The sequence below is a fragment of the Hippopotamus amphibius genome, chromosome 12 (genome assembly GCF_030028045.1).
Source record: "Hippopotamus amphibius kiboko isolate mHipAmp2 chromosome 12, mHipAmp2.hap2, whole genome shotgun sequence".
NCBI classification, from domain to species: Eukaryota; Metazoa; Chordata; class Mammalia; order Artiodactyla; family Hippopotamidae; genus Hippopotamus; species Hippopotamus amphibius.
In genome coordinates this window covers 24,172,102-24,191,704 of record NC_080197.1, presented here as the reverse complement: position 1 = coordinate 24,191,704, position 19,603 = coordinate 24,172,102, and the positions used below count along the sequence as shown (strand labels likewise).

The 19,603-nt window shown below is 40.4% G+C and overlaps 1 protein-coding gene across 6 annotated transcripts in view; it reads left to right on the top strand.

Annotated features, from left to right (window-relative positions):
- PHF20 (PHD finger protein 20) overlaps positions 1–19,603 on the top strand; it is a 120,002-nt gene that overhangs the window by 60,368 nt on the left and 40,031 nt on the right. For 5 of the 6 annotated variants that reach the window (XM_057703180.1, XM_057703179.1, XM_057703177.1 and 2 more), the window contains one exon: positions 14,615–14,893. The exons of the other annotated variant lie outside the window; for it this stretch is intronic. In XM_057703180.1, coding sequence (XP_057559163.1) covers positions 14,615–14,893 — 279 coding nt within the window. The remainder of the gene's footprint in view (positions 1–14,614; positions 14,894–19,603) is intronic. 6 annotated transcript variants of the gene reach the window in all.

Here is a 19,603-nt window from a genome sequence, read left to right as displayed (position 1 = left end):
TTAAGGGTGGTGTTATGTTAGACATCACTTGAAATTGGCAATGAATTGTTCCTATACCACTAGGGTATATGCTATGCAGTTGAGGTGAGTGAGGAGTCTAGAGTAGAGGCTGAATCCCAGTGCTTATTTTAAAGTTTACACACACACACACACGTCTCTGTCTCGTGTCAGTTAATTTAGCTGCGTCTCTGATTTGTGGAGAAGATGGAAATAAGGTAAAGTGAGGGTGGGACAGGTGAGTCTTTGAAAGGATGATGGGGAGATTTCATGTTGTCTTCTTTATGTTGCACATAGGATTTTCTGGGGAAAAATTTTGAAACCACTGCAACTAACTGAAGTACTTTCCCATTTTCCAAGAGAGTGTGTAATAATGGTAACAGTACAGTTACCCAGAGCTTGAGCTATGAGGAGTAAATGCAGCATAGATTCCATTACTCTTCTCTTTTGGAGTAGGCTCTAAGTTATTTGCTTTCATGACTTAAATGCCAAAGGGGAATGAAGTTGAAAGGTTCTACTTGAGTAAGCATTTGTTTATTCTGTAAAACAGAAATTAGAATAGATGCCCTTAGAAGTTGAGATCTCAGATTATTCTCTAAATCTGGGCCCAGCCTATTTGGTCAATTACAGATAATCAGGGTTGTTTGAAAATGGGCTTCAGTCCATTTATTCATTTTAGTCAATGAATATTTGACAAGTGCCTACTAAGTGCCAGACTCTATTCTAAGCTGTGTCATTTGTGAATATTCTACATGAACCATAGAATAAACAAGAAAGAAGACCGAAGAGAAGTACAGGCTTATTCAACTAATTTTTTTTTTTAAACTAAGTACCTGTTAGAAATGGGGCACTGCCACATGGTCTAGTGTCCCGTTGTTATGTTGTCAGTTATAAAATGAATAGAAAGTTATTTGTCACTGAATTATTAAAAAGTTTACAGATGATTTACTTGTAAATTAACCAGGTTAGTTTCAGTGTAATGTCTATAATAGTTTTTTTAAATGATTTATTTTTAAATTAACTTGGTCTGATTTAGTGTAATGGTTACAATAGTTTAGGTTTCAGGCACTTGTGTTCTCTGTTTTCTTGAGTAGGAGAGTCATAGATTTAGAGCCATGATACTTTGGGAAGTTGGGAGTGTCTGTGGTCAGTCATCAGACGTGCTGGTGGGACATTGGCTGAGAATTCATTGTTCTGGGGGTTAGAGAAATGAGTGAGACATCTGGTCAATGCCCTTGTAGGTCTTTCTGTCCAGAGGAATGAGTAAGGCTGCAGGTACCTGTATTACAAGAGAGAAAAGTAAGGTGGTGTCGTGAGAAATACTTAAAACTATGGGAAAGAAGACTGACTGTGATAATGTGTGCCTGCCACATGAAAGTTGAACTCAGGATTCTCTTGTTGAGCCCTTGTTATATGCCTGGGAGCTCTGCTGTCGATGAATGGGGCACTCTTGGTCGTAGTCTTCATTAAACGCTCTTTGGATCTGACTGGAGAGAGGTGATATTTAGGTTGCTGATTTGGGGACAGGGGTGGAAGAATATGGAACTTGCACAGGGCCTTGAAGGATGAGCAGTTAGGCATTTGGAGACAGAGGCAGAGCAGCATCAAGAGCATAATCATAGGGTCTTTTCTGAGACTATTAGGAATGCTTTCTGACTTAATTGTAGGCTTCCTAAAGTGGGTTAAGACTGAGCAGGTAAGTTGCTGCCAAACTGAGGTCAGTTGCTTTTTTGTTTTTGGAGCTATTGAAAGTGCTTCGTTTGCAGGGTAGGGAGATGGCCCTCAGATGTTCACTTGGAACTCTGTATTGGTAAAGTTGCTTTCCTCCTACTTAGCTGTTTCTGTGGCCTTAAGGTATCTTATGAATTGTTTGACAATATTTTGCAGACTTTTACCTCTGAATATTTTGAAGTATATTTTCTAAAAAATGAGGGCATTCTCTTATGTTACCACAATTATCAAAATCAGGACCTTATTCAAACTCCACAAGGGATTTCATTGGTACATTTTACCTTGTTTATGGAAGAGATCTTGTCTACATTCAACGTATTCTCTGTTGGTAACTTGCTTTTTTTATATTCATAAGTTTGAAAAGAAATCTAGAAAAGATGAAACTAACATTCATGTGTCCCACCACCCAGAACTCTTAGTATCGGGTCCTGAGTAAGTGCCTCGGGTCCTTACCCTGGCCCAGAGTGGCCCTGCTTCTTCTGGCCACGTGTCACCTCTCCAGTTTCATCTTTCCTCAGTCTCTTTCGTTCCTGCTGCCTCAGCTGAAGCCACAGGCCTCCTTGCTATCCTTCAAGCACAGCAGGGACAGTCTCACCTCTGGGCTTTCATTCAGCACACTTTTATTTTTTTTTAGTTTTTAAATTTTTTTTTACTGTTTTCTTGGCCACGCTGTGTGGCATGGGGATCATAGTTCCCCGACCAGGGGTAGAACCCGCACCCCTTGCATTGGAAGTGCGGAGTCTTAACCCTTGGACGGCCAGGGACGACCCTTAGCACACTTTTTATTGAATACCTTTTATTCCCAGCCAGAGCAAATGGATACATTGGAAAACTTATTTCATCAGTCAGTTAGTGGGTAATATTTATCATCAGATCATTCATTCAACAATTGCTTGAGCATTTCTTTCTTTCTTTTTTTCTTTTTTTTTTTTGGCTTGAGCATTTCTTAGGTACCAAAACTTTGAGGGGGGTGAGAGGAAAGCTAGAGGGGGTTATGAAAACACAGAAAGATGAATAAGTTATCTCCTTGACCTCAGGGGAGGCACACACTTATAAGAATGTGTTGTTGTGGATACTTTCAGTTGACATGGTGAATAGCATTATCGATTGATCATTGCCCAGCTTAATTTAAACATTTCTAGATCTGCCATAATGTTGACAACTCTTTTTTCAAACAGAATTTTAAGTAAGTGCTATTTGATGCAGTGATTCTTTTCCAGTGTATATGACCAGGTAAAGAATCTATTTTGAAAATTAATGTGAAAAGATATTTTACTATTTTCTTTTTAAAAAAATTTTTATTGGAGTATAGTTGCTTTACAGTATTGTGTGTATTTTAATATTTTCTAAGATACTAAAAGTTAAATCACATCAGTTAATCATTGGTATTCTTCATTGAAAAACAACATAGCAGGAACTTAAGGTCATCGCAGACTGTGTGCACTTAGTATGGTCATCATTTTGGAGTCATAGGAAACAGCAAAGAAAGGATTTTTTGTTTGTTTGTTTTAAGTATTTATTTATTTAATTGTGCCAGGTCTTAGTTGCAGCACATGGGATCTTTGTTGTGGCATGTGGGATCTTTAGTTGCAGCATTTGGGATCTAATTCCCTGACCAGAGATCGAAACTGGGCCCTCTGCTTTGGAGCTTGGAGTCTTAGCCACTGGGCCACCAGGGAAGTCCCATGAAAGATTTTATTTAATGTTGATTTTTAAAATTTAAATTTGATTTTTCACAATTAATACACTAAGGAATACTAATTCTTGGTGAAATTTCATAATTACTCTGACATAAAGGCAGCTAGGACCCCTATTTAAAAATTAGTATATGAAGAGTCATTTTGCTGTTTTTTTTCCCCTATAAATTTAAAAACCAATACATGCTAGGGAAACCTAAAACTGAGTAAAAGAAAAAAACGTGAACAATCCTCCCTTACTTTTCTCACTCTTGAAGGAACCATGGAACAGTTTGGTTATTGGTCTTTCATCCTTCCACACATGGTTCTGTGCATATACAAACATACATGTACCCACGTAGTTTTTTAAAAACACAGTAATGAAATCATATTCTTATATTAGTCAATGGCTTGTCATTTTTATTTATAGTATTTTCCCATATCAGTTCATAGCTCTTTCACTATTACATATAATTTATTTCATTGGATAGATATTCCATAATTTATTTAACTATCCACTGCTGAAAGAAATTTAAGGTATTTCTAATTTTTCACTATTAATTCTCCTCGTTTTATAGAAGAGTCTAGTACTTGGCAAGAAAGGGTAACTTAGCCAAAGTTAGAGAAGCACATTTCCTAATGGCTGGGCCATTCTGGCTCCCATCTTCCGACTGCATAGCTAATGCCATTTGATGAGATGCTGGGTGCTGTGTAGATCCAGTGACGTGAACATAGTCCCTGCTTTTAGAGAGTTTGCAGAGTGTGTGACACAGAACTTGCACTGCTCTTGAGGGCACTTGTTAAAGCAGCACTCCGAGTAAGAGGCTTAGTAGGGTGGCCTACTAAGAAGAGCAGTGTGTGGTACAAGTGATGTGGGTACTCCAGGCAGGGTGGTGCCTTTGGACTTCTTTAATTTGGGGAGGGAGGAAGTGTTGATCTGGAAACTGAGTAGTGTTCCTGGTGTTTCTTTTGGAACGTGGGCTTAGTAGTGAGTACAGGATGATCCAGAAAGATTGCTAGGAGAGAGGGGGGGTTGTTGAGAACTCATTCACCAGGAATGTATTATGTAAGTAAGCAGGAAGGAGGGCGGGATCATCCTCAGAAACATCCAGTGAGGCCCCTGGAGGCCAGGATGCTGCTGTGTTAGTCACTGTTTAAGAGGTCGCTGTCCTGAGCCTGGTGCCAGTCTTGGAATTTCCGACAGGCTGGAGTCAGGATCTGAGAAATTGGTGTGAAGGAGGCTCTTGGGCAGCAGGAGGAAGAGCTGGGAAGGCAACACCATCTAGTCTGGAGCAGAAGAGGGGCTTTAGCTTCGTGCATTTGGGGCAGCTCTGCCATCTTGTGGAATAAATGCTCAGTGATTTTTGTGAGGGCTGAAGGTGAATAGCCTTGGCAGGGTTGCTTTCCTCCCACTTAGCTATTCTGTGACCTCAAAGTATTTTTTCCTTGCATATATTTTAAAGATGTTTTTATTTTGAAATAATTTAAGACTTAAAATAAGTTGAGGGCTTCCCTGGTGGTGCAGTGGTTAAGAATCCACTTGCCAATGCAGGGGACACGGGTTCAGGCCCTGAGCTGGAAAGATCCCAAATGCTGTGGAGCAACTAAGCCCGCAAGCCACAACTACTGAGCCTTTGTGCTGCAGCTGCTGAAGCCTGCACACCTAGAGCCCATGCTCCGCAACAAGAGAAGCCACTGCAATGAGAAGCCCACGCATCGCAAGGAAGAGTAGCCCCTGCTTTCCGCAACTAGAGAAAGCCCGTACGCAGCAACGAAGACCCAACGCAGCCAAAAATAAATGAATAAATAATAAAATAAAAAACTCTTTTAAAAAGTTGCAAAAATAGTAGAAAGAATTCCTCTATACCTTCAGCTGGATTCCCTGCTTGTTAGCAATTTACCATGCTTGCTTTATTATTCTATTTTTTAAAAGTATTTTTTCTGAATTGTTTGCAAATAAGTTGCAGACCTTTACCCCTACGTTCTTCAGTGCATACTTCCTGAAAACAAGGACAGTCTCTTACATTACCACAATATAATTATCAAAGTCAGGACCTTGTTCACACTTCATCAGTTCTAATAATGTCCTTTTTAGCAAAAGTGGGGAAAACATTTTTTTTTTTTCTGGTCAGAATCCAATTCAGGATGACACATTGGATTTAATTGTCATGTTTCATTGGTCTCCTTTCATCTGAAGCAATTTTTCAGTCTTTGTTTTTCATGACCTTGACATTTCTGAAGAATATGTGAAAGTTCCTCTTTACCATCTGCCTTGCTGGCTTAAGCTTCTCTCCATAGCTGTCAACAGTTTGATATCTATCCTCCCGGTTTCCTTTCTTTGCATTTTTATAACACCTTTTCCCCGCTCTGTAACCATACATGGGGTTATACAGTATGTACTGGGCAACTTCCTGTTTTCATTTAACAGTATATCTTGAGATTATCCATATTAGTAAGTACAGAGGTACTTCATTCTTTTAAATGACTGATTAGACTTTCATAGTGCAGACTTCCCATAATTTATGTATGCTCTGTTTGTGGACATTTTGTTATTTGTTTATTCTAAGCATTTGACTGGACTTGCTGTCAATATTTAAATCTTTTCACGTTTCTCTTTGGTTGCTTTTTGTTGCTTCACAGCTGAGAAAGTTATTCCTTCGCAGGAATAATGTTTTATTCATTATAGTATTTGAAGTACATGTCAAAAAAGTATTAAGCTACTGGGGTCACGTAGTGCCATTGTTGACAAGAATACCAGCTGCATTGGAGTTGGTGCTGAGGGAACACGAGACAATGAGCCTTATCCTCTGGCTGGAGAAGTGGCGAACAGCAGGATCCAGAAGCGGATCTGCGGTGCTGAAGACGGGGTGCGGTAGTCATTTGTGCCAGGAGTTGATAGCATGTGGTCCCTGAGAGCCAGGGCCATCTGGATGCCTTCCTGCATTCAGAGTGATCTGGGTCTGAGTGGAAGTAAAGACTCGGCTGAGGCAGGGAGGAATGGCGGGGAGAGGGCACAGCGTGAGCAGAGGTGGAAGCTGTGAGAGTATGGAGCAGTTGGTGGGGCCAGCAATAGGCTGGGGCAGCTACTGAGGCCTCATTGTGGGTTAATTAGTGGGAGAGGACTTTGGAAAGCGAGGTGGTGCTTAGGTTGACATGGGCTTAGAATGCCCGACTGAGTATTGCCAGCCAGAGTGAATACCATATGATCACAGTCAATCCAACTGTGAGGTTTTGAGGTACTGGCAATGGGTGTACAAAAAAGAGGGGTTATATAGGACATTATTTCTAAGCCAAGTTTCAGAAAACATAGTTTAAAAACCTTTTATTATTATAAAGTTATTATGTGCTTATCATGAAAGGGAAAGTATAAAGCATTGCCCAAGCAAATAGAAAACAAGACAGCTTCTGATTCTACTCTATATTATCTATTGCTGTGTGACAGTATTACCACAAACGTAGTAGCTGAAAACAACACATTTATTTTCTCAGTTTCTGTAGGTGAGGAGTCCAGCCACAGCTTAACAGGGTTTTCTGGAAGGCTGAAATCAAGGGGTTGGCCAGGGCTGTGTCCTCATCTGCAAAATCTACTGGGGAAGGGTCTGCTTCCAGGCTCATATGGTTGTTGGCAGCATTCAGTTCCTTGCAAGCTGTCAGACCGAGGGCTGTAGTTTTTTGTGGGTGTTCTCAGTTCCTTGCCTCACGGGCTTCTCCATAGAGTAGCTCATAACATCGCAGCCTGTTTCATCTAGCCAACAAGGGAGAGTGGCTTCTAGTAAGATGGATGTTACAATCTTATATAACATAATCATGAAGTGACGTGCCGTCACCTTTGCCTGTTCTATTAGAGGCAAGCTATAGGTCCTGCCCACACGCAAGGGGAGGGGACTACACGTGGGCGTGAATACCAGGAGGCGGGATTATTAGGAGACATTTTATAGTCTATTTCTACCCCTTTCCCCCAAAAAACAGAAAGAAAACATTCCTTGAAGTTATACCGTTATTAAAAGAAAGTTCAAATTCTGTGGAACATTTTCCCCCTCATGTACCAAGGTATAGTAGTAATTTGAGAGAGGCAAGAGCAGAGGGTGACTTGGGATTTTGAGCCTGAGAGCCTAGGATAGAACTCTGTGCTTTGCCTCAATTCTTCCATACAAAAATTTGTAAACCTGAGCAAGAGCATAGCATTTAAATAGTAATTTAAATGGTAGTTTACCCTCTATCCCAAGGATAATTCGATTACCCCTAGCTTTTGAATCAGGCTCTCTGGAGGATTTAATTTACATATTTTCTGCCCTTTGTCGCCTAGTTGCTGCTTTCATATTGACAAATGACCATAGTATCCCAAGAGTGGTTGATGTCGCTTAGTCGGTGCCATTAGTGACGTCATGTTCTAAATGAACTGTCCTCCCATTGGGAAATAGACACTGTGTATGAGACTTGGGATTTATATAGACTGTGGCCCAGCAGGCCCTTTTGGCAACCAGGACTCTCCTGGTTGCTTGACCTTGCTTCCATCACCATGTTTCTTTTGTCACAGGAGCACCATTCTGGGCAGGAGTAGTATAACATAATATATAAGAGAATTGTATTCTTTCTACTGTGAAATAATGTGAGTATTATAACATGAAAGAGTAGGAAAAAAATCAGTTTTATTTTACTTGAAATCTTATATGCAAAAGATTACCATTGTTTACATTCTTACAGTTCTAAAAAAAATACACTTATATGTTATATATAATTTTGTTTTGCTGATACTGTTTCTTTTGTGGATTTTCTTTAGCATAGTTATACTGTGCATATTCTATTTTTAAATTCTTACTTTTAAAATGTAATACATTTTTGCTGGTTGCATCATTTTGCTGTTCCTGTTGTGTTTTTAATAATCACCTCTAACACCTCAGTGTTTGATTAATAAAGTAGGGCAGTTAGATGTTAAATTTTTTCAAATCGTGCCCTAGTACATGAATCCCTGGCTGCGATTATGCATAACCTTGTTTTAAGCAAACAATTGTGAGGTCACTGCCAACCCAGATGACAGCTAATGTTCGAGTAACCTGTTGCAGTTAGTAATAGGCTTTCTCTTCTACTACCTCATGGAAACATGTGGGAGCCTTGTGAAATAAGTATTTTTATTCACATTTAATGATAAGGAAACTGTCTTGGAGAGGCGAACTCTCATTTGAAGTAGTAGTACACTGAGATGAGTACTGTATGAGAAGTAAAGAATGGAGCACATTCCTTGTTTCAGTATTTTAAAATGAGGAATGAACAGAACTAACTGTAATACAAATAGAAAGGGGCAGATACTACAAGATTTATTTTCCATGAAGTAATTATGGGAATTCAGAGAAGGCAAGATAGAATCTTTTTTGCTCAGAGACCAGGGAAAAAGCATTGTGCAAGTAGGTGGCCTTTGAAGGCTGAACAGGGCTTGGTTTGCATGTGGAAGAGGTATGCAAGAGGCCTGCACTGGCCGAACTGGCAGTTTTCATTGTGCATACAGAGGGCTCATTTGGCTGCCATATGGAAAAATTAGGATAAAATTTAAAGTCTGGAAAATACAGTTTTTCATATCTATAAAAATTTGTTGGGTTCAGAAATGTAATAGTACAGTTTGCAAGACCTTCATGAAAAAGGAGCAGTTAGCTTAAGTCTTCAGGGTGTTTGATCTATTTCATTTGTGAGTCTGAAGTTGTAGTTAATTGTGTAATTTATCAGCTTTTGTCACAGGCTGTTATCCTCTTTGCTGCTTGTCTCACCCTGATGCTTGTTTTGATTGTGTTTTCCCCACATTGCAAGGTAGGTTATACTTACAGGCTTGTAATCAGAAGGGCTTGCATATCAAAGAGTTATATATATTTCACTGAGTTGAGTTTATGGGGGAATCTTCCTGAACTTCCATGGTTGAAGATTCATAATTCTCAAATCTTTCTTACTCCTTCAGACAAAAACCAGCAACTCATTTTGTGTTATTAATGTTGCCATCTTGAAAAGAGCTCTTGGTTTGGCCAGGGGCTTCATGACAGTGACCCCAGGTAGTGTTTTTTCTCCTGGGAAGTTTATCTGTTTACCTGAGCCTCTTTGATCCTAGTACCACACCTGAGGCAGGTGGCCCACCTGTGTGCCAAGCTGCTGTTTCCACTTTCTGCTTATCTGTGAGGAATCAACAGTTTTGCTTTTGTGGGGAAGAGTTTTTATCCTGACAAACTAAACATATTTCCTTTTGAGAGGCTTACTGGATTGGTAGTTTATCTGTCTTAATCCATTTGGGCTGCTGTAACAGAATACCATAGACTGGGTGGTTTATAAACAACAGAAACATATTTTTCACAGTTCTGGAGTCTGGGAAGTTCAAGATCAAGGTGCCAGCAGATTCAGTGCCTGGTGAGGGCCAGCTTCCTAGTTCATAAACATCTGTCTTCTCACAGTAAACCTCACATGGAGGAACAGGCAAGGGAGCTCTCTGGGGTCTCTTTTTATAAGGGCACTAGTCCTATTTATGAAGGCACTGCTTTTATTTCTTTTAAAACAAATATATTTATTTATTTAATTTATTACCGGCTGTGTTGGATCTTTGTTGCTGCACACGGGCTTTCTCTAGTTGCGGTGAGTGGGGGCTACTCTTCATTATGGTGCACGGGCTCCTCATTGCCGTGGCTTCTCTTGTTGTGGAGCATGGGCTCTTGGCACGTGGGCTTCAGTAGTTGCAGCACATAGGCTCAGTAGTTGTGGCTCATGGCCTCTATAGCGCAGGCTCAATAGTTGTGGCACATGGGCTTAGTTGCTCCGTGGCATGTGGGATCTTCCTGGAGCAGGGATTGAACCCATGTCCCCTGCATTGGCAGGTGGATTCTTAACCACTGCGCCACCTAGGAAGTCCGGGCACTGCTTTTATGACCTAATAACTTCCCAAAAGCTCCACCTGCAAATACCATTACACTGGGAATTAGGTTTCAACATATGAATTTTGGGGGTCTAGTATAGGACTATCAGACTAGGTATATCTTTATTTCAGCAGATAGTTTAGCCACATCACTTTAAAAAAATCTATCTATGGACATGGAGGAAATAGATATATGAGTGCATTGGTAATCGGCGTAGGTGAAATTCACTTGGCTCAGGCAACTCTACCCAGAGAGTGTAGGTTAATCGTTGGTGTCAGCCTGAAGATTATTCTGAAGGCTGTTCTCAGCTGTCCTACTGGATCTTTATCAACAGTTTGGATAAAGACCTAAGAATATGTAGGAGTACAGAAAGAAGAGTTATAAAGTTCTTGGACTGAAATAATAAGATGGAGTTTATTAGGGATAAATGTAACTTCCAACGTACAGTTTGATAAAACTTTTGGGGAAAATGGAAATGCAGTTTAATTCATGTTTTAAAAAGACAGACAACACAAAGTTTAGGTTTTTGGTGGATCAAGCTTGGTACTGTCCAGCACCATATAATGTAATTATTTAAAACAATTTGGGGGAGCTGAATTAGTGAAAGTAAGAGGTCCTGAAAGGTGGGGGTAATAATCCCACGAATGGCCATGCTAGGAATCTTGTGGTTGGTTTTGGATTTCACATTTCTAGTAGGATGTGGACAAAACTGACGCTTACAGGGACTTCCCTGGTGGCACAGTGGTTAAGACTCTGTGCTCCCAATGCAGGGAGCCTGGGTTTGATCCCTGGTCAGGAAACTAGATCCCACATGCATGCCGCAACTAAGAGTTTGCATGCCACAACTAAGGAGACTGTGAGCTGCAACCAAGACCTGGCACACCAAATAAAAAAACAAACAAAAAAACTGAATGCTTACAGAGTGATGTGTCTCCCAGCCAGAGCTTATGAGGGCTAGTTGAAGGAATATTTCACTCTGGTTGATAATTAACATAAACATCTGTCTCTAGCCACGTTCCGTAAACGACATAAGCCTGTTTACCAAGATTATTTTATATTTGAAATGGCCTGTTTTGTGCCAAGTGTATATATTATAGCCCTCTCTCAAACTCTTTTGAAATGGGTGGTATTATTCCTTTTTATAGATGGGAACCTGGATAATCACAATAGTTTTAGAAAAAAACCATACACAGCTTATTTATGCAGCTGATGAAGGGTAGAGCTGGGATTTAAAGTTGGGTTGTTTCCATTATACCGTACTGCCTCTGGAGTGAGCATGCAGTGAGGCTGGGAGTGATGGGGACTTCTGCCCTTCTGCTGTGAGCAGGTTAATTCCTGAAAGGCTGTTCGTAAGTCCCACTTGTTCTTAAGTCCAAAATGATACTTTATACACATATATACATTCTTTTTTTTTTTAAGAACTTTTATTGAGATACAGTTAGCATACAATAAACTGCATATATTGAGTGTACAATTTGGTATCTCAATCTCCCAATTCATTCCCCCCCAACCCTCTTTTTAAAAATATTCTTTTCCATTATGGCTTATCCCAGGATACTGAACAAAATGATACTAAATAGTAATAAGAGCCAGTGTTTATTGAACACTTCTTATGTGCCAGGTGTTTTTCTAGAATCTTTGCACGTAATTCATTTAGTTCTTACAACTCAATGAAGTAGTTACCATTATTACTATTTCCACTCTGCACATGAGGAAACTGAGGAGGCAGGAGAAGTAATCAGAGGAGCCAGGATTTGAACCAGGCTGTCCAGCTACAGAGCCCACACTTTTAACCACTGTCCTGTCTTTGCCTAATGCAAATGGCCGGTGTGTGTATACAAGGGTGCAAAGGTTTTGAACAGAAAGAGTGGTAATTTTTCATAGAATTGGTTCAAAGTTCTCATTATTTGTAGCTTTTTTTTTTTTTTAATTCAAAGCTATTTTGTATTTTGACATTCTTCTATTATAAATAAGTTGGTCACGATCAGGGCTTCAGACATAAGCCAAAGGATGGCTGAGTTTACTGTAGCTGAACTTGACTGCTGTGGTGCTCAGGTGGTAGTAGGCAGGGTTAGCGCTCTCTTATCTCCTCAGGCCTTAGCTTTGTTCATACAGTGATAAGTGGACTTTCCTGCAGTGATTTTTTGACAGATTAGCTGTCAGATGGAAAAGGAACTGTTAGGTTGGACCATATGAAATGGCCAGTATCTAACTTTTCTTAACCTACAAAAATGGCAAATTCATATGGTTCAACTTAATAGGCTGAAGGGGAGGAAATTCCAGAGAAACTATTTGTATTTTGTTTTAAGAAAGAATATTAGGATGTATTGGAGGCTTGAATTTTGAATTTCTTTTCAAATTTTATTTATTTATTTATTTTTGGCTGCATCAGGCCTTAGTTGCAGCACATAGGGTCTTTTGTTGTGGTGTGCGGGCTCTTCATTGCAGTGCATGGGCTTTTCTCTAGTTGCAGCATGCGGGCTCTGGAGCGCATGGGCCCTGTAGTTTGCGGCACACGGGCTCTCTAGTTGAGGCACGCAGGCTCAATTGCCCCTCGGCTTGTGTGATCTTAGTTCCCCAACCAGGGATTGAACCTGCGTCCCCTTCATTGGAAGGTGGATTCTTTACCACTGGACCACCATTGAAGTCCCTGAATATTTCATTTCTTCACTGACTTTTTTGTTTTTCCTGTACAGCACAGCTGTTTGTATGAGAAGTATGTATTCCATTTCATTTCATGTTACTTTTTCTTAACTGTATCTGACTGATCTGAAACTCTTTCTTTTTTTTTATAAATTTATTTATTTTATTTATTTATTGGCTGCGTTGGGTCTTCGTTGCTGCACATAGGCTTTCTCTAGTTGCTGCGAGCGGGGGCTACTCTTCATTGTGGTGCGCAGGCTCCTCATTGTAGTGGCTTCTCTTGTTGTGGAGCATGGGCCCTAGGTGCGTGGGCTTCAATAGTTGCGGCATATGGGCTCAGTAGTTGTGGCTCACGGGCTTTAGAGCACAGGCTCAATAGTTGTGGCGCACGGGCTTAGTTGCTCTGTGGCATGTGGAATCTTCCCAGGGCAGGGCTCGAACCCGCATCCCCTGCATTGGCAGGCGGATTCTTTACCACTGCGCCACCTAGGAAGTCCTGAATCTCTTTCTTGTTTCTCTTGTCATGGATAGAAAGTGATTTAAGGCTTTCTGCTTTGGGAGGGGTGTGTGTGTGTGTAATTTGTTACTTGTTTTAATTGCCTGTGTAACAGAATCCATCAGATCATCAAGCCTACCAGTTTTACAATCATACCCTAGTGCTGATTTTGAAATGTAGAGGATGATTTAGATTGAGTTTAAGAATTTTTTTTTTAATTCCTTCTGATTATGGAATGGTACTAGAAAAAATAATCATAATATTTACCGAAAGTTCAGCACGCTGTTTGCTTCTAATGGAAATTGTGTTGTTGCACTTAGGAAAAATTTGATTCACTCGAGAAAGGTCCATCCATTCAGGATATTCCTGGGTGACTTAATCTGTAGAGTAGGAGTGATTCGAGTTTAAGGTGATTGCTCTCATTGGTGCGAGGGCATTGTGAAGGGAGTCTTCAATAAACTGAGTTTCTAACACTCATGAATTCCTTGTGACAGCATTACTTTTCGTCATTGATTCATGACAGACCATTGCCTTCTTTTTATTTGGTTTGGGGAGGGAGTGTCAAACCTTTTTTTGTCTCTTTGAATTTGATCGTTGAGTCCTCTGAGTTCTCCACATGCCTTCCAGCTCCATTCAGTTGGTTGTCTTTTTTCTTCCTCTTTTCTGAGTCCTCTTGATCAAACAGAGTACGTAGTCTTGAAATCACAAAAGCTCAATACTAAAAGCTTTGTAATAGTTACTCTCCTTGTGCAAAAATCATTGTAAGATCCTTTCAGTTTCATAACAAGATCCCACCAGAATATTCTCTAATCCTGTCTCCACAAAAGTATTGGGATGGTAGAAAGTCTGAATCTGGTCCAACCAGTGAGTAACAAGTGCTGGGTTGGATCCCTGATTTTTTTTTTTTTTTAGGATTTTCCCTTGTTCTTCTGAAACCCTGAGAACTTGTGTGGCTGCTTTAAAAAAGAAACAAAAAGTTGATCTCTTCTTTCAAAAGATGAATCACAGTTGAGTCTCTATTATTTACCCTGAAGTTACATCCATTCTTTCAAACAGCAGTGGTCATCGATCGGTCCACATCTGCATGCTGTGCTCTCACTCTCTGTTGCCATGTGTTATGTTAATGCATGTGTTGTAGTAGCTTGAATAAGCATGGGGGATCTTTGTTTTTGTTTTTGTCTTTGCAGTAACAAATACTTTTAAGAGAACAGATGATTTTGTGACATCTAAAGCACCAGCTGTCGACCTAGATCACAAATTTAGGTGCAAGGTTGTGGATTGTTTAAAGTTTTTCCGCAAAGCCAAACTGTTGCACTATCACATGAAGTATTTCCACGGAATGGACAAGTCACCGGAGCCAGAGGAGAACCCAGGAAAGAGGCATGTCCAGACGAGGGGCTCTTCAGCTTCAGACAAGGCCAGCCAGGAGAGCCTGACCAGGAAGCGGGTCTCGGCCAGTTCCCCGAGTAAGCATTTTGATTCTGGGTTGTGTCTGTATCATAAAGGGCTGACACAGAAAGCAGGTGTTGGGTTGGTCAGGTCCAGTTGAATCCCTCAAAATTGAAAATGACAAGTGATCCTCAGGAATTGCCTTGTGGAGTTGTAGCCTTCCTGAAGGAAGTAGAAATGCCTGACTCTCATTCTTACCTCCACCTCTTGCTGCTCAAGTTACCTTGAGAAAGTCACTTAGCCTCTGAAGGTCTTGGTGCTCCTGGTATGGGGTGGCAACAGTCAAGGAAGGAGAGATGCATTAGAAGCCAGCAGGAGAACTAGTGCTCAGAACAGCATGGGTGCAGTCATCCCATCTCCCAAACCTACGCCCCATCCCTGCTAACAGAACAAAAGAACTAAGAGGTGATGTGTGATTCTCCCGTTGGGTCCAATTTGTCGTAATTGCAACTGAAGATATTTTCTAACAACACTATTTATTTTGCATAGAAACTACAGTGGTGGTAGTAAGGGTTACCGTAAAATCTCATGTTCATGTCTTAATACAAGAGAACCGTTTTGGAGATTTCTTCTAAAACTTAATAGAAATTGAAAAGTTATGTGTTTCTTGGGAATTTCAGAATAATTAATGAGTTTCCAGGAAATTCTACAAGGTTCCAACCTTCGTTGTACCTGAAATTGTAACATCATTATGTATTTTTTGGCTTGCAGCTTCTCATTAAAACACATAGGTATTAGATGGTATCTGGAACTCCTGGGACATCTGACAGTGTTCCCAAGGGAGTACTGAGTCAGGTTTCAGGATAGTAGGGCAGGGCCATGCAGACGAAGGTGATCTCTGACCCTGTGAGATGTCAGTTCTTAGCCAAGCTGTGAAGACATAATGTGTCAAGTGGCAGTTTCTTAGTCACATGTGCTGCATTATCCATTAGAAATATAACGTGAGTCAGCGTATAACTTTTTCTAGTAGCCACATTTTAAAACAAAAAAAGAAACAGGTGAAATTTCTTTAGCTTTTGTTAACTCAAAATATCCAAAATATTACGATTTCAGCATGTAATCAGCATAAAAATTACTATTATGTATTCTTTTTCTTGTATTAAGCCTTTAAAATCCCGTATGTGTTTTATAGTTACTGAACATTTCAATTCAGACTAACCACATTTTGGGTGCTAGTAGCTGCATGTGACTGGCGGCCTCAGAATTGGCCCACATAGCTCAATGACTAGCTGTAGACTAGCTGTAGGCAGTCTAGCTGTGCACTTGGCGAGCCCAAGTATTGAGCTAAAAGGAGCTGCCTGAGGAAGGCCAGCTGGCCAGTCGTCACCCAGGAGGGGACTTCCCATGTGGGCTGCAGGGCACGGCAGCACTCACCACCTTAGTGACTTCACCAGAGTCCTACTCGGGTACCCACCAGTGGATGGATCTCTTTCAAAGCAGGGTGGTATGAATCAGACAGCAGTAGACTGATGCTCAATGCCTGGTGCCAGTTACTTATTTAAAATGAAACCAACAGCTATCAAAAGTCTCCTCTGTGTAGCTTAGACCTTGTTTATTGAGCATTGGATCAGAGCACTGGAGTTAGAAGTGCCTCAGGCTAAGATAGATTGACTTGTTCATTCAACAAGTATTTATCGAACGCCTCTCTTCTGGGGAGTAAAAAGGAAACCTAAGTCTCATTCTGCCTGATGCTCTTGGTTGTGGGTATTCCTGGCACAAAGAGTATTAGATGGGAGCATCTTCTTGCCTGGGCGATGCTTGTTTTATTGGGGCCAAACACTGATTCCTTAGGGATGTTAATAATGTCTTACTGGCCAGTTCCACTGGCTTTGGTGGCCATTCTGTGTCTTTTAAGTAAGTTTCTCTCCCTGCCATTGAATACATGGTTAATTCTTGGGGAGGGCTTATTTCCGAGAACTTGAGAGACCTGTCAGTGAGATCCTTTCCTTGCCTCCAGTGGCCTAGAACCTGGCCCAGTTCTCACCTGGAGCAGTGGTGAACTCAGCTGCCTGGGCGTCACTGGGTGACTGGTTAAAAATATGGATTTATTGGGCCCTACTTTACAGACACTCCAATTCAGTGGCTCTAAGTTGAAAATCTATAGTTTTCGCGCCCCCCCCCCCCCCACAGTATAAAAGTAACGAATGATTGCTGTAAAATCAATACAGAAAGAATACTAAGGGAGAAGGTCTCCCTCCCCTGGTAGTCCCACTTCCCTTGCAGATGTAACTGTTTTTAATAAATTCTTTTATAACTTTTCAGATATTTTCGGTGCATATCCAAATTGCAAATTTCTATTGTCTAAATAGAAAATATCTTTTTATACAGTTGGTATCATATGCAGCTTGCTTTTTTCGTTAAAGATATCTTGGCCCTCATTTCATGTCAGTATAGATACGTGGCTTTACCTCATTTTGACAGTAGCCATGATTTCATTGTATGGGTGTACTGGACTTTAAACATTTTCCCACAAAAAATTATGATTCACTGATTTTTTTCACTCGTATCAAGTGCTAAAGCAAAGTAAACCTTCTTGAAGATTAATTTGCTCTCCTATACGAGTAAATTCATGTGATAAATTTCTGGAGGTGAGATTTGCTTGGGAAAAGGATATACATATTTAAATTTCTGATAGATGGTGCCAGATCACCCTTCAAAAAGATTGTCCCAGTTTGTAATCTCCCACCAGCGGGTTATGCACCTCAATCTTATCAGTATTATCAGAGTTTAAATTATTGCTAATCTGATAGGTAGAAAATATTTTAGTGATTTTAGTCTTTTATTTTAAAAATTTTGGGATATTTTAAATATATAGAAAAGTACACAGGAATATATAGCAAATGTGTGTATCCACACCCCACCTAGACTTAAAAATGTTAACATTTGGCCATATTTCCTTCAGATTTTTAAAAAAAAATTTTTTTTAATTTATTTTTATTTGTTTATTGGCTGCATTGGGTCTTCATTGCTGCGCACAGGCTTTCCCTAGTATTGGCTCACAGGCTCTAGAGCTCAGGCTCAGTAGTTGTGGTGCAGGGGCTTTAGTTGCTCCGTGGCACGTGGGATCTTCCTGGACCAGGGCTCGAACCCATGTCCCCTGCATTGGCAGGTGGATTCTCAACCACTGTGCCACCAGGGAAGTCCCCAGATTTTTTTTAAGGGAAACAAAACACTAGGATGAGGTACAAACCCCCAAATTGCTTTTCCTTAATTTCCCTTTATGCTTTCCCAAATATGTGCATATACATTGAGAAGTAATGTATAGTATTTAAAAAAAATTTTTGTGTGTGGAGTATAGTTGATTTACAATATTGTGTTAGTTTCAGGTGTACAGCACAGTGAATCAGTTATACATATACACATATACACTCTTTTTTAAATCCTTTCCCCGTGTAGGCCATTACAGAGTATTGAGTAGAGGTCCCTGTGCTATACAGTAGGTCCTTATTAGTTATCTGTTTTATATATAGTAATGTGTATATGTCAATCCCAGTTTCCCAATTTATCCCTCCCCTCCATATAGTATTTTTTGAGTGTTAGTAACATTCATATTGGTAAATGATAGCGTGTGTTTTAAAAATATGTATGAATAGTATCCTGTCACATACTCTTTTGGAACTTCCTGCTTTTGTTCAGCATTATGCTCAGTTTCATCCAGGTTGCAGCCTGTAGGTGGATCTCATTGACTCTTCAGCTGGTGTATTGTGGGGTTTTGGGCATGTCCACCCCACCTAGTAGTTGTAACCTTTTTTTTTTTTTTTTTTTAAACAATAGTTAAGTGTGCCATAGTTTCTTTAACCCCTTCCTACTCAGGGTCATTGAAGTTTCTAGTTTTTTACTTTTATAGATGATGCTTCAGGGACTGTCTGTGTACACATCCCCTGTGCGTGAGCATTTCATCCAAGAATTTACCTAGAAGAGGAATTGCTAGATGGAAGGGTTTTAGTTAATGTACCAGAATATACTTGAAAATGGTGGTTCTGACTTTAACATTCCTGTCAGTTCTGTGATTTGTCTATATCCTCACCAACTTTTGGTATTATCTGACATAAATTTGCCCAATCTTAGGAATCTGAAGTGATTATCTCCTTGTTTTTCTCATTAAAAAAAACATTTGTTTTGTACTTTTAATTAATTCATTAATTTTTTTAGATTTTTCTGAAGTGGGCCATTTTTTAAAGTCTTTATTCAACTTGTCACAGTAATAACAAGTTCTGTTTTATGTTTTGGTTTTTTTGTCTGGGAAGCATGTGGTATCTTAGTTCTCCGACCAGGGATCGAACCTGCACCCCCTGCATTGGAAGGCAAAGTCTCAACCACTGGACTGCCAGGAAAGTCCCTGTACTTTTTATTTTTAGATTAGACTTGGAATTGAGCCCTGTTTCTGCTGGGTCCCCACTCCCCCACCCCCCATCCCCATTCTGAGACAAAGCCTGAGAGAAGAAGCCGTGACTTGAGGGATTGGGTCTTCTCTGAGGGCAGTTCTGTCTGAGCCCCTCTGTCTCTGTGGATTGGTCTGGCTTATTGCTTTGCTCTGGTCAGTGACCTGTGATTTTCTTCAGTACCCTCCCCTCCTCCTTCCCTTTCCAGTGCTGTGGTGGAAGGAAGGAAGGAGCAGTGGTAGGAGAGCCTAAAAGTCTGAGTTTAAGACCCAGCTCTGCCGTTCAGAGTTCTCTGGTATTGATTAAATCCCTCATCTTCTAATATGTAACATGGGAGTTAAACTA